The 14283-nt window shown below is 39.3% G+C and overlaps 1 protein-coding gene across 6 annotated transcripts in view; it reads left to right on the top strand.

The window, feature by feature from the left end:
- LOC122974363 (phospholipid-transporting ATPase ABCA1-like) overlaps positions 1-14283 on the top strand; it is a 187391-nt gene that overhangs the window by 108281 nt on the left and 64827 nt on the right. For all 6 annotated transcript variants that reach the window (XR_006400365.1, XM_044342335.1, XM_044342333.1 and 3 more), the window contains 3 exons: positions 543-670; positions 5503-5601; positions 6329-6518. Coding sequence is in view for 5 of the 6 variants with exons in the window: in XM_044342335.1 (XP_044198270.1) it covers positions 543-670; positions 5503-5601; positions 6329-6518 (417 nt within the window). In the remaining variant the exon portion in view is untranslated. The remainder of the gene's footprint in view (positions 1-542; positions 671-5502; positions 5602-6328; positions 6519-14283) is intronic.

The following is a 14283-nucleotide window of genomic DNA, read 5'->3' as shown; positions in this document are numbered from 1 at the left end:
CCTGTGTTATTGTTGATTGCATCAGTCAGTTTTGTAGTATGAGATGACATTATAGGGGGGAGGCTTGGGGAGGGAAATGATGAAATTGATCTTGCATTGACATATAATGCAACAACATAACAATGCAGGTTTTCTTCTTTTAAAGCAGGCAAACTATAACTGTATCACTCACAATTGTGTCGTATATTATAATGTTACATCGATCATAAAATGAACACAGTTTGTCTCCCCAGTTAAAATGACATACTGCTGCACCTTTGCGCTGTACAATAGCTTCATGATTAAATGAAGCTTTGAGGTAGACAATTGAAATCAAGGATTTTTATTCTGATTGATTAATCGCTTTAGCTAGTGGCCAATAGCATGGTTTAAACTGAAATGGAAGGTAGTGACATAGTGCAATTTTGTTGTCTGAAAGAAATTTTATTTATTTATTGTATTTTTTTTTTTCAGATATAGTGGAATTGCATTTCTTCAACAGAGTACAGACAGGGAAACTTTAATGAGGTATTTTTACTTTAAATTTGTCACCATCCTCCTAGGTGGTCCTGCCTGCTGTTTTTGTGTGCCTGTCTCTGATCTTCTCACTCATCGTCCCACCGTTTTCCGAATATCCAAGTCTGGAACTACAACCTTGGATGTATGGTCTCCCTCAAACCACCTTTTACAGGTAACCACTTTGTGGCTAAAATTCAGCTGACTGGAATTTGAATGGCATTTTAACCATATTCAGCACAGATTTTAATGTTAACAACAATCTGTGATATTTACCTGTATATAAGTATAATATCTGCTCAACTGTTTTTACATTCTGTGTTGCTATTGCCCAGAAACAACAGGACTTTTCCAGGGAAGAATCCTTTAGAAAATGATGTTTACTGTTCCCATAAGTAGAGGGTGTGTGAATAATTTGAAAAGAAGAACATCAGTCTGGACACTGTCCCCTCCTTGGCTGCAGCTTGACATTCTGTCATTGAGAATCACAAACATAATTGGTGACAAGGCAACATCAACACCCGCTGAGAAGAAACTTGATTAACTGCAGAGGATGTGGACACATGTCTCACTCTGTTTATAGGACACCTGCATACCATACTCTCATAGCATAGAATCTCCATAGCATAGGTCATAAACCTTTTCATAGTCCACAAATTACAGAAAGACTGGATGACCAAATCCCTGTCACCACATCAGTATCTGTCATTCATTTGAATGAGAAAGTGTGTCCAAACTTTTGACTGGTACTGTAAGTGCACCAATGTAAATGTAAAGAGTGTCACCTTATGAAGTATAGCTTGTTATGAAAACAACAAGACAGATGTTTTCCACATATATTCAGTCTTTTGTAAGTCACATAGGATGGGTGCAACATGAGCTATGCTTCTCTGTAACAACAAAAGTGTTGTAAAAATGCCATTTGAATTCTAATATGCATCATCCATTACAGTATCTGTCCAAACCATCAAACTAATCTTGACACTGTATTAATACTCTTTTGTTGTGACATGATGCTGTCATTGCTTATCCACCCTGCAGGTATTTATTTCCCCTGGCAGCGCTTTGTAGAAATTCACTTTGAGGATGTCAAGACACAATTAACTGTAGCCTCACTAGAAACTGGTTTATTTAAGATACAATCTTAAATCTTGGTCAGAGTGAGAAGCTTTTCCTATCACATTTGTTGCCATACTTATGCACTTTCTTTTGAAATGCAGACAGAGGCAAAAAATGTTTTTGATTGTATTCTTGTTTTATTTCCCTTTAACATACATATTTTTAATGCTGTAATTACATTTACAGTAAAAATGGAGAGTAGTTATCTCAATATTTTTATACAACAACACACTTCTTTAATATAGCGTGTAACTTGTGGTACCCACAGACCCTCAGTTTACTCTGTTGGTAACTAATTCTATGTTTGCCGGGCAGGTAGCACTGCTGTTATCTGCCATACTTATTTTTATGCTACTTCCTCACTGGACTACTTCTTCAACAGTTTTTGGATCACATACACACATTACACATAAACATGCAACTCACTGAGGACACTTGAACTATTACTTTTGGTAGTGACTTGTACAGTTTTTAGTTTTTTGGTAAAACATGGTTGTTTTTTTCCCATGCTCAAACCCAGTCCTCGTGGAAGTTTGAAGCTGAAGCTAGATTCTTCCCACAAACATAAGACTATTCACCACATTTGGAGCTTTTTTGTACTTCTTGAAACCGTTTTTCAACTCGTCTAAGACTACAATTTTAGCTTTTTACAGACTTTGTACTCAATAGTGAACCAACAAAGTGGAAGATCATCACACACTCTATATGCTAATATGGGTTCACAAGAGAACCATTTAAGCTGCTCTCACTCTAATAGTTTTCATTCTTTATGCATACATGCATAGTTTATGTCAAATTCATGAAAACAAATGCTGAAACATTCATTCACTTTCTCATTGCAGAAACATTAAAATGCAATTCTCTGTCTCTCTCCATGGTGCTGAAACATACAAATTCAGTTGGCCTATGTCTCTCTGGCCATGGTGCTAAAAGGTTCAAGTCTCAGTGCTAAAAGGTTCAAGTATCTGTCTCTCTTCATGCCTTAAAAGTGTATAAACCCATTCTAGATATTTGGACTACTTCTAGCACTATTATTTCTTCTTCTGCCACTACTGCAAATGCATCTAATTCATGCACTCACCAGTAGAAGTTAGCAACCACCAAGTATCACCTTGGCAACTGTGCAGAAAACCCCTACAACCACCTTAATATTAACAACTATATAGCCACACACTACCAAACACCCAGAACACAACTGCAACCACTACAGCTACCTACACAGACACTAAGATATTATCTACCAACACCCTAGAAGACACATAGCTGTCCATAGAATAAAATTAAATCATAGTGGCAATATCCTGCCAGGTATTTTCAAAAGTCTTACTGAAGACCTTGCCATGGTACTGTGAAAATACCTATTTTTCAGACTGTTTTCAGAAAAACTTTACTCATCAGAGTAACTGACCAGTTTACATTCTCGTCTTTGTGTCAGTTTATAGAAATTTGAATGGGATATCAGATTATTATTTACATAATTATATATGTATGGTAATATTTACATTCCACTGTGAGGTTTAATTAAGTTTAGACCCAAAAGCAGGACTCAGACAGACGGCTTGCAGTAGTTCTAATGCAGTTTTATTGAGAAGTTGTAGAAATGGTAGTTTGGAGAGCTGATCCAGAATAATGGAGGAGTGGGGCAGGCAGAGAGAGCTGAGCCGTTGGCTGAAGGCAGGCTGGCGAGACGCTTGGTGAGGCAGGCAGACAAAGCCTTCAGATGGATAATGAACCTGAGGCACAGGGAAACACAGAGTCAAGCAGAGTTCAGGCAAACATGAAAAATATACTGACTAAGGGCTTCAACTTGGCCATAAAGTTAGAACCATGTTGACGAACTGAACGATCTGGCGAAGACTGCCGGGGTATAAATACTGCAGGAGCTTGATGAGTGAATGGGTCACAGGTGTGGAGGTTGATTGGCAGCAGGAGGGAAACAGATCACCACGCCCAGACAGACACAGAGAGCGAGAACAAAACAGGGAACCGACAAGAAACAAAAAGGAGGGATAAACAGCAGAAACACTAGGAATGAGGGAGAGGCACAGCCGGACCATGACATCCACACAATAGATTATTATTAGATAGCCTTCATTTGACTTTCTTCCAATATTGTCTCAGTTCTTACTTCTATGATGTTTCATTTTGACTAGATGAACCATTCATTAGTTCCACTGGTTCTGTGTATATGCACAAGTCTTCATTTTGAAACTATCCAATAGTTTTATTATCTTGAATAGTGTGGTAACCCAGCCATTGTTAATTGCAAAACAGATGGCTGCACATAATCCATTTTTACAATCGGACCACTTCAATTGCACTCACTGGTGGCCAAGGAAATGACCATATGACCTTCATGGAGACACCTCTAAATGAGACAATGAACACTGTATTAATCCAAATGGCTGGCTGGGCTGTGACCACTGTTGGCAGAAAGCCATCACGATGGTCTTTATGAAACACTGTGTTTTAACTCCCACAGTACCCTTAAGATAAAGGGCAGAGTGTGTGTGGTTAGTAATGAGAATGAAATTGGAATGGGAAGATTGTTTAACTGAGACGCAGGGCTTAGATATGTACAGGACACTCAGATAATGATGAAGGGTTGTCAGAAACCCTATACTGTACACAGAATCCTGAACAGCCACACCCCCTGTACATGCTTGCAGAAGAATACACACCAGGACAGAGTTGGACTCAGGTTATAAAAGGAAAAAGTGCACATCATTGTCCAGTCAAGGGTGTGTTGAGAATTCATGTTTTGACTCTTGGACCAAAGAAAAGGGTTGGTAAACTCAGTGATTTGTACTCACTCTTGATTAAGCTAACCCTAGTGGCATGCTTTACTTGAAATCCACATCCGATTCCCCTGGTGCATATATCTCATTTCCTTTCAGGCCTTTTTGGATGTCAAGATTCATTTAAGATAAATGATCATCTAAACTCTGATGCTTTGTCATTGTGGAAGACAGATTAGAAGATTGTGACGGGGGGCAGATTAGAAAACCTGTCATGTCCTAACCAGTGATGACATTGTGCTTTATCCCAAACACAATGACAGATTCCAGAGATTTTTTGTCATTCTGACTAGTTGATTCGGTAGAACTGTTGTATCACTTGTCACTTATCACACACTTAACTGAGACGATTCTTCTGGCTCACTATATATATTACTGATTTTAGTGACTTCAGAACATTCAATCTCAAATAATCCCTGCTGTCTAATGTGACACCAGTCAAACTAAGTATAGAGGTGAAGAGTCAGGCTCTGCTTGCTGAACTCAGCTCTTATTGACTATTGACAAATTTTCTTTGTGAAGTTGTAATCTCAACACAGCACAAGACATTAAAGATGTCTGGTTTAAATGTCAAGGATTTTGATATTATCAGGGCTGCACAGGACATCTTGTAAATCGATTCAGCTGTTAAAGATCCCTAGTGATAATAATAATATAATAATGATCATAATTTATCATTCAGTGGAATGACAATTGATCTTTGTAGATCTTTGGTCATGTCCAAGACACTGATTTCCATTTTAACTCTAGTTTTAATTCCATTTGTCTCTTTCTCTCCTTATCAGTACTACAACATTTTGATAACCCCCACCTGCTTTCCTTCAAATTTTAGCTTTTGTTTTTAATTCCAGTTTTTCAGTATAAACACCAAATAAGGGCCTTTGTCCAAGCTGTTTTGTTTACTTTTGTTTTACCTCTGCACTTCTGTCAGAACACAAGATCCCTCTGGTCTGTTTTATTGACATTATGACAGCTTGGCTGATTCTCATGGATTAAGGTGATGTGTGAGCATACCGTGAGAGACAAAAATGAAAATCTTATTGCACACTGAAATGTTTACTTATAATAATTATTTTCCCAATGTTTACAGCAATGATGGGCCAGATAATGTGGAGGTGTCCCATGTGGTGGAAACCCTAGTGAACAACCCTGGCTTTGGGACTCGCTGCATGAAGGGAGACCCAATACCGTAAGTGTTTGTGTGGAGGGAAGCACAAACTATGTGCAAAAACAGTCATAATAATAAAATAATAACAGCACAAACATAATGTGTACACAATCACTCATGCTAAATGGTACAGATTAAAGTATTAAGCTTTGCAAGCTGTGTATGTGTGGCTAGTAGCTACACACCTGTTTATGCATATATGCAAACATGGAGTCATGCATGTCTGAGCATGGATCTGTGCCTGCTTCAGAAATCCTGCTATAGAAACAAAACAAGCTGTAAAAGAGCCAATAACCCAGAATATTGAAAAAGATTGTTCTGCTTGATTTTGAAAATCAATTCCAAGGACACATTTAATCCATAAATAATTAGCTTTTCACATTACTCTCCAGATCATCCTGATCAGAACAACTTGATTAATGAACATCTTTTTAAACTTAGAAATTAAATGGAATTATTACTGAGCTCAGAGACTACATAGTTCACAAGGACTTTAGCATCACAAATGCAGTGTCTTACTGTGCTTACATTTTTTAATCGAGTCAGAAGTATTATTCAACATTCTTTAAAAATATATTACTTATGACTCATGTTGTTTATACTAAATACAAGAAAATACTGTGCTACACTAAAAGTTAAGATTGGGGTTAAGATATGATTGGTTATATGTAGTGTATATGTAGTGGTGGGTAACTTGAGTTAATATTACCAATGAAATACTCATATATCCCCCATTATTCTTCTACAGGAAGTTACCGTGTGCCTCCAGTGGGTCTGATTGGTTCACTCCGTCTGTGGACCAGTCAGTGACTGACATCTTTCTCAACGGGAACTGGAGCATGTCAAACCCCTCCCCCTCTTGTCAGTGCAGCACTCCTAAACGGACAATCATGTTACCAGACTGTCCACTTGGTGCTGGAGGGCTTCCTCCACCTCAGGTAGGTCTCTTGTGAAGGAGCTTGTGGCCTTCGGTGGGTGGTGTAGTAGGTTGGGAAGCTTTTATGTGACTTCATGGTCATAAAACTGAAGGTCTGCAACAGTGACTCTGTTTGAGGTCCCTTGAGCAAGACACTGAAACCCTGCCGGTCAAGAGGTACTGCACATGGCTGCCTGTGTAGCTCTGTGGTAAAATGAGTACACTTGCTGCTTGTGTGTGTCACACAGGCACAAAGTGAGCGGGATAGTCTAAATGTAAAAAAAAAAAAAAAAAAGTACAAAATAAATCAGTGGCACCACAGTACAATAAAAATGCTTATCATGGAAGTTTTTGGCTTGCAGTCTGAAAGTCCCAGTCAGCATCATTTTGATTTGAAAATAAAGGTACTTTCTAACAAGGAATATGCATTGCATTGCAAAATATAAATCAGCCTTTTGTGCTGCCTCCCTTTTGTGAACTAGCATGCATGCATGGAAGTAGAGCCAAAATTGATTCTGCTGAAAATACACTGATTTGGTCTGTGCCAATGATTCAGCTTGTCCCTCACACCTGCTAAAAATTCAGTTATAGTCCTATGTAATGTGTCCTTTCACTCTTTCAGGTGTGTGTCAACCTTTCACCTTGTACCATACCATTAGGACATTTTGTTACATGCAGTGCCAGCACAGACCTCACATTTTCTGCTCACCTCACTAGTCCAGGGAGGTTTGCGCGTCTCATCCTCCAGAAGTCAATACCAATCCTTTATAGGCCATTACTTTAACAATATACATGGCCAAATGCCACTAGGGTGAATGTTGGATGGTCTGACCTGAAGAGGCTTGATCCAGGCTGGGATCGATGGGCAAGTTACAGACCCTGCATCCATGCCTGCCAGCTGCCACCTGCTGACTAAACCAATCACAATACAGAGAGAAAGTAGCGTCTCATTTGGAGCTAAATGGTTTGCACTGCTGTCTCCCAATGAGAAATTTAAGCTTGAGAGAGGATAGACGGAGAGGCTGCCACCTCCACTCCAATGTCATTTTATTAGAGATGACATGCACCTGCATTTTAAGAGATTTGAATTTGAATGTCTCATTCCTGCGGATATTTTCCTCCTCTTGGAGTTTTATGAAGTCAAATGAGAATTTGTTTGTGGTAGTGTACCCCAGATGGAGGGAGGAAAGGATTGGGGGAGATCTGATGTCTGACACCTGAGATTTGGCTGCAAAACAGCAAGCAAGCTAACTCATAAGTTGACACTTTGAGGTTAATTTAGTTGTCATAGCAGTTGTAATGTTGTAATGTTGTAATACACACTCATGGTGCAGGTTGAATAGCATGTCAGACATGCTCCAAACTGCTAACTGGCAACAATTTGCAAATCAAAGCAGAAGTCTTTTATGATAATGAAACGAGTTGTTTCCAGAAATGATCAATCAGGGCTCAAAAATGATTTGGAAAATTAAATGGATTGCTGAAGTGGCTGCACGACAGCAAGTACTGAGTGCAATGCAAAAACTATATATGACAAGCATTGTAAGATGGCATAAAGATGTTGGTAGTGTAGCAACTTGGCTGGGATAGAGGTGCAAATTGTAACCTGTGCTGAAGTAAGATTCCTTTTTTCCCTTTATTTGGAAGATGCTTTGACTTCTCGGTAGTAACTTGCTTTAGTGACAACACATAGTATTTTCATGAAATTGAACATTTATCTCTAAATTGCATTTCAAGAGCAGACAGACACTTCTAACTCTTGCACTTAACCTTCACATTATTCCACTGCCTAATACATCTGATTCACAATTAACTGTATAATAATATGATAAAACACAAGTTACCTGTTTATATAATTGCATTCTTTTGTAGCTACAGATCACAGCCTGTCTGTCCTACTCTTGTGTGAGAACATCGCTCCCATGAGCTAAAACTAAATTATACAGTAACCAGTGATCAGTGCATTTACCCTCACCTAGGAAAGTAGGGACAAATGTGAAAAATAGTTTGAACCTCACAAGGGCAAGACTTTGGTCTGTGAATTTCCAAATAATAACAAACATGAAATGCTGAACCAAAATTGAAACTTTGTGGTTTTGACTTTCTGGCGAGATTATTTGAGAACACTGAAACTTTCCATAACTTTAATTCAACATAATAATCTAAATTAAAATACAGCAATGTGGCCCAAAGCCTTTTGAGTGAATATAGTTTTAAATAAGTTACTTAGAGCAAATTGGTATTTGTAGAGTTAGAATCAAAATACCATTATATCTAATTAATGTGCCACATAATTAAAAAAGAGCACTTTGTAGGGGAATCTAATTACGCAATAGGCAGTTTTTAACTTGTGCTTAACTGTGTTTTGGTTGAAAATGCCTTACAAGTGTCGGCTCTTTTATGTCTATGATATAAGTTCAAACTGTCATTGTAAGTTCAATTTGCAAAGCCTCTTTCATTCTCAGTTCAAAAGGGAAAGGAGGGAGTGTTGAAGGGAAATATTCTGGCCCAGTTAAGAAAATACTCACACAGTCACATGCTGATATATCTGAAATGATTTTGTTTCATAAGTGCCGTGGCATTTCCTCCTTCAATATTTGAGACACTGGGGAGATGTCATCGCGGAAGGACAAATGAGACACCAGTAAAAAAAGAAAGTCTGCAAAGTCAATGACTTCCAACAAGCAGGACATGAAATGACACAGTTTGAAACTGCTGGACTCATCTGCCACTCCTTTACTTTCCTCCCCATCCCCTATACTTCCCCTATATACAATACCAAAGTATGTAATGTGCCTTTTCACACTCTCCACACATCTGTAATGCCTCGTTGAACTTGTGTGAGGCTTGCCGTGTGCTCTCTCCTGTGACAAGGCCGTCTAAGGCCAAAAGGAGCAACTGTCCAGGTATCATGTTGTGGATGATTGTTGAGACAGTCAAACAAGAGAAGCGCCCTTTGTGTAACCTTTTCGTTTCCCTGACGTTAGGTCCTAGCTTATGACAGCACTGTCAAGGAGTCTCCAATTTGTTGAGGTGCTACTTGTATTTTTGTATCTTTTCTGGTACCCTGCTGCCATTAAGGTCTTTCTCTCAAAACCTCTTTTTTTTTTTTTTTTTTTTTTCCCAAAAAAAAATCCTCTTTTCCTCCTCACCACTTGCTTCATCCATTTAAAACACCCCTACTCTTTTTTTTCTATTCAGGTAGTTTCCAGACTGAATCTTTTTTTCTGTTATTTTATGAATTGCTACTACTTTGCTACTTTACTGGATTTCTACTTTATCATGCCATCCTGTAAGTGGTTGGTACTTAGCCTCAGTAAAAAGACCATTTAAAAAGGCCAGTTCTTGCCTACATCTTGTTGCATTCACTTGCATCATTTCTCATTTATTTAAAACATCCTATTTTGTTACAGTCCAGATCCTTTAAAAGTATGTTAAATGGACTCCCATTTTTGCATGGAAACAACCTTGAGGACAATGAGTTATGATCATGCAACAAGATTATTTGTAGTCATTTCCCACTGTGGCTGAGGGAACTTTCACTTTTAGGATAAGAAACATTTTAGGGGAGGAGAGCATTTATATGCAATACACATGCTGTTAACAGTCCCTTTTCTCTGCTTATCACCTTTTTTTTTTTTTGCATAATGCAACTCTTTATTTATCCTGCATGGGACAGTTTTCACAACACAGTAAGCCAGCAAGCTTTGCAGCATTTTATTTCATCATCTGCAACATTTTTTTTGGTCAAATCTTGAAAGATGTATCCTGCTGTGCTAGTATGAGGTCATACGGTAGAAAGATACTGTAAAGGCTACAGTGGGATGTTAAGATGAAATGGTTGATCATGGGATTTAGTTTCAATGTTAGTGAAAACATCCTTTTCTTAGAGCCTCCTTGTCCAGTTTCTATATAAATGATGCTGCAGGTGAACGAAAGTACTTAACTCTAGCCCATAACCCTCCACACTTCATTCTCCAAGCCCTTTTGCCTCCCTGCTGTTACCTAGAATTCACTAGAGGGTCATAACCCACCGTTTACAGTTTGAAATGTAGTGCAGTGCATAAGGTCATGCGATAGAATCATATATAGTATTATATAGTCTGACTGTCGTGCTCAACTATAAAATGTGGAGTCTGAAGAGAGTACCATTGTGTAGACTGAGAAAATTGTGGCTTAAGCTGAGGTAGGATAAATATTATGACAGATATGTATAAATGAATATGACATGCTGCTAAACACACATGTGCACTCACATCCATGTACATGGGAACATATGCACTTATCATTATTGCTGCCTTGCTTACCTGTAGTCTGTGGTCCTTTGCAGGGGGCCATAAATGAATGCAAGTCCAAGGCAGAGACCACCCACAGAAGCCAAGCATGTTGTGAGGATGTATTCCCTTTGACCTGAATGCTTCCCTTGTTGAATAAATCATTACAAAGTGTACCAGCTTCACACTAGTTCCTTTTTTATCTTTTATCCTGCCCATCCTCCAAATATGCCCTTGAGAAACTAAAGAAAAGACAAGAGAGAAAAAAACATGGACACAGCACCCCAGGAGGTAGTGAAATCATTGTTTCCATGGAAATGGCAGGCAACAGTAAGCCCATTATCAATTCTGAGGTATTGACTCTCGTTCACTGGTGATATTTAACCTTCATAGATGAATAGGCCGTCATGCGTGCAGAGGAATTGATAAAGCCGCCACGTTCACCGTATTACGATTGATGTCTTTATCATTTGGAGACTGGCCTAACTACAGCTTGCTTGCAAATTACTCTCCTTGGCCTCATCTATCAGGCTATTGAAGTTAGACATTGGCTTACCATTTGTATGGAAAAAAAGGGAGAGGTCTGCATGGGAAATACGACCACCAGTATCTACTTTAGTTGGTTGGCTTTGGATAAAACTGCCTCAACTCTAAGTAAGTCATTCAGTAACAGTATTTGGCGTATCTTAAGAAAATGAAGTGATGGATTTACAAATGCAGCATAAAGGTGCTATTTACATTCAGAACATAAAGTCAAGAGGACTGACATATTATTGCTATCATTTATTCATGCAAGTCAATGGAACCATAATGGATCTGTAAACCTTACATCTGAGGTTTTCTTTCCAATAACAGCTGTTGGGGAAGCGAATCAGCTTTAAACCCTGCCGGTCCATACTCAACCTGGCCAACACATCCTATCCCACAACACCCCGTTGGTTTGTCATTTTGACTCCAACACCCACAGATCCGTTTTAGTGTGAAACAACCTGTCCAGAGCCACCATCTCAGCAGAAGGCAAGGGATGCTCGAAAACAAAAGCAGAGAGGTTGTGAGGTGAGGAAACTGGTGGCCGGGGTTGTGGTTTCCATTTGTTGTGGCAAAACAGAGCAGGTCAGAAGGGGCCTGGATGAAAATCTGTCATCAGGTGTGGATGTGTTTAACTCAGTCTCTCACAATCTCGCACAGAATAGCAGGTTCTTGTTGTTGTTGGTAACTGCATGGTGGTAACCCAGTGAGTGCTTTAAACACTACCCCAGCTATTATCCATCCATTGGTACTGTTTGGTTCAGGGCTGTAATTGTGATGTGATCATATTGGACACAATCACTCAACACAATGAAATGTGCCGCACTGAAGAGCAGCTCCTGATATACACATTGTGACACAAACGCACAATCGCACAATGGGCCACCGGTCACTTCAACTCAACACGGCCTAATGTGTTGGTAGCGGAAGAATTTCGGAACAATATCACATATGCAGACACATATTTATGTATGTAAACACAATTAACCTCATCAACACTAGCAAAACCTCTAGAACTGACAAAGTCAGTTCAAGTGACCACAGAGCTTAAAAGAACGTGGTTAATTATAAGATTTTTCTTTCCCAAGATTGCTTTTCTTTGTGCACACTAGATAACATTTGAATTTTACCTTAGAGGTACAGCACAATATAAACAGTGCCAAGATTAATATGGACACAGCACAGTCTCTTATCTCTCCAGTGCTTGAGAATGCCAGCTCATTCAACAGATTTGATTACTCCTTAGTTTACATTTCCCTCACCCCTGTTTGCTTCCTCAGCTATCAAGCTACCACTGTGTGGTAGAGAACTGATTTCATGTACAGAATGCCAAGCACATTGAAGCTGTTCCCAGGTAATGAGCAAGAGATGCATGGAAAGAGAGGCTCAGGTATTGCACAATCACGTAATGTTCCCATTTCAGCCTTTTTGATGGGGGATATGAACCAAGGCCAAAATAATTAGACCCACACTGACTGTATGCTTGGGTATAAACTCATTGTACACACAGCGGAGTGTAAAAGCTCTTATTTTCGGTTTTGTTTGTTTCCGAGTTCCTGTGGCTTTTCGAAAGAGAAGCATGTTTGTTCAGAGATAAGCCAAGGTTGCTGTGCCGTTCGTCCTCCTTATCTCTGATTCATAACCCAGATGGGTCCTCTTCTTCCCCCTTCTTCCTCCTTCTCTTTGTTCTTTGCCTTGTGATTTGAGTTCTCCTCCTCCTATTCTCTTTCCTTCTCAGCTCTTGTCTTCGATTTTTAACTTATGTTTCCATCCCCTATCCACTTCTTGCCTGCTTTCTTCTCCTATTTGTTTTTTTACTACTTATTTAATCTCCCCTCTAATCTTTCTTTGTTCTCCTCCTTGTTTTACTTAAATTCATCCTCCTCTCATCTCCTCTTCACTTTACTACTACTTCTATACCCCCATGGAACAGCACTGCCATAAACTGTAAAACCTAAACAAAACGATGTATCTCCAAGGGGGATTTGTACCCATTAATGGAATGGATTTAAAAAAAAATCCTTGTCCAGTCCTTCTCCCCAGCTGATACTTCAACATCCACTCTTTTATCCGTTGTTGAAAAAAAAAAGGTGTATATTCAAAGGTAATTGACACACAGGGGTAACTTATTAAGCAACACACTGTTTGTACCCAAAGCTTGCACATCAAGCTGTTTGTACACAAGGGTAGATAACCAGTGCAGCTAGGGGGGGGAAATTGGTAAATTGTGTTGCAGTTGGGGGTCTCCATTGCATTTTATCAAGGATCACTCTGCCAATTAGCATAGTGTTACCTCTCTAAATAAGCAGAGCAAAAGCAGCTTGGTGTCGGTCTGAGTGTGTGTGTGTGTGTGTGTGTGTGTGTGTGTGTGTATACTGGGAAGTATCAGTCTACACATCGTGGAGTGTGTCCATGGCGGCGTGTTGCACCCTCTCTTAATTGGATGTTTGAATGTACCCATTTATCCACAGAAGGGCATCTAATTAGGGTCCTTTGACATTAGACACAGCTTTCGCTCTTTGGGGCTAGATTTCAGCCAAGCTTCCCATAGCTAAGCTTAATTGACTATTATGATAAGGGTTGAGAGAATGTGTTCCTCGGTGCTGTGAACAGATATCACCTGCAAAATGTTCCCGCTCTTAGGTTTTGTTGATTTTGCACCAACTGGATGAGTTTTAATGGGTGGGTGAGCAGTTGTGCCAGCTGGAGTGGTCAGCCTTCCTGTTCACGATGCTGTACCACACACAGGCACAGTTAAGTGCTATTTGCTAAAGTTTTATATTCTTCTATAAATAAACGAAAAGGCACTGCACCTCTTTTGCATGAAAGTCATGTATCCCCAAAACACTTTATGTTCAGATGAATCTTGCATTTTTAGTGATAAACCCACAGAAAATTATCACCCCACTGCATTTCCCCTCAGCTCCATGGCATTTTAGTGTGTCTTTCAGCAGATTGTTTTGGTTTTACAGCCCACATTTACAT

This window comes from Thunnus albacares, chromosome 22 (assembly GCF_914725855.1).
Source record: "Thunnus albacares chromosome 22, fThuAlb1.1, whole genome shotgun sequence".
Taxonomy (NCBI): domain Eukaryota; kingdom Metazoa; phylum Chordata; class Actinopteri; order Scombriformes; family Scombridae; genus Thunnus; species Thunnus albacares.
Note: the sequence above shows the minus strand (reverse complement) of the source record. Positions and strands in the feature narration are given on the sequence as shown.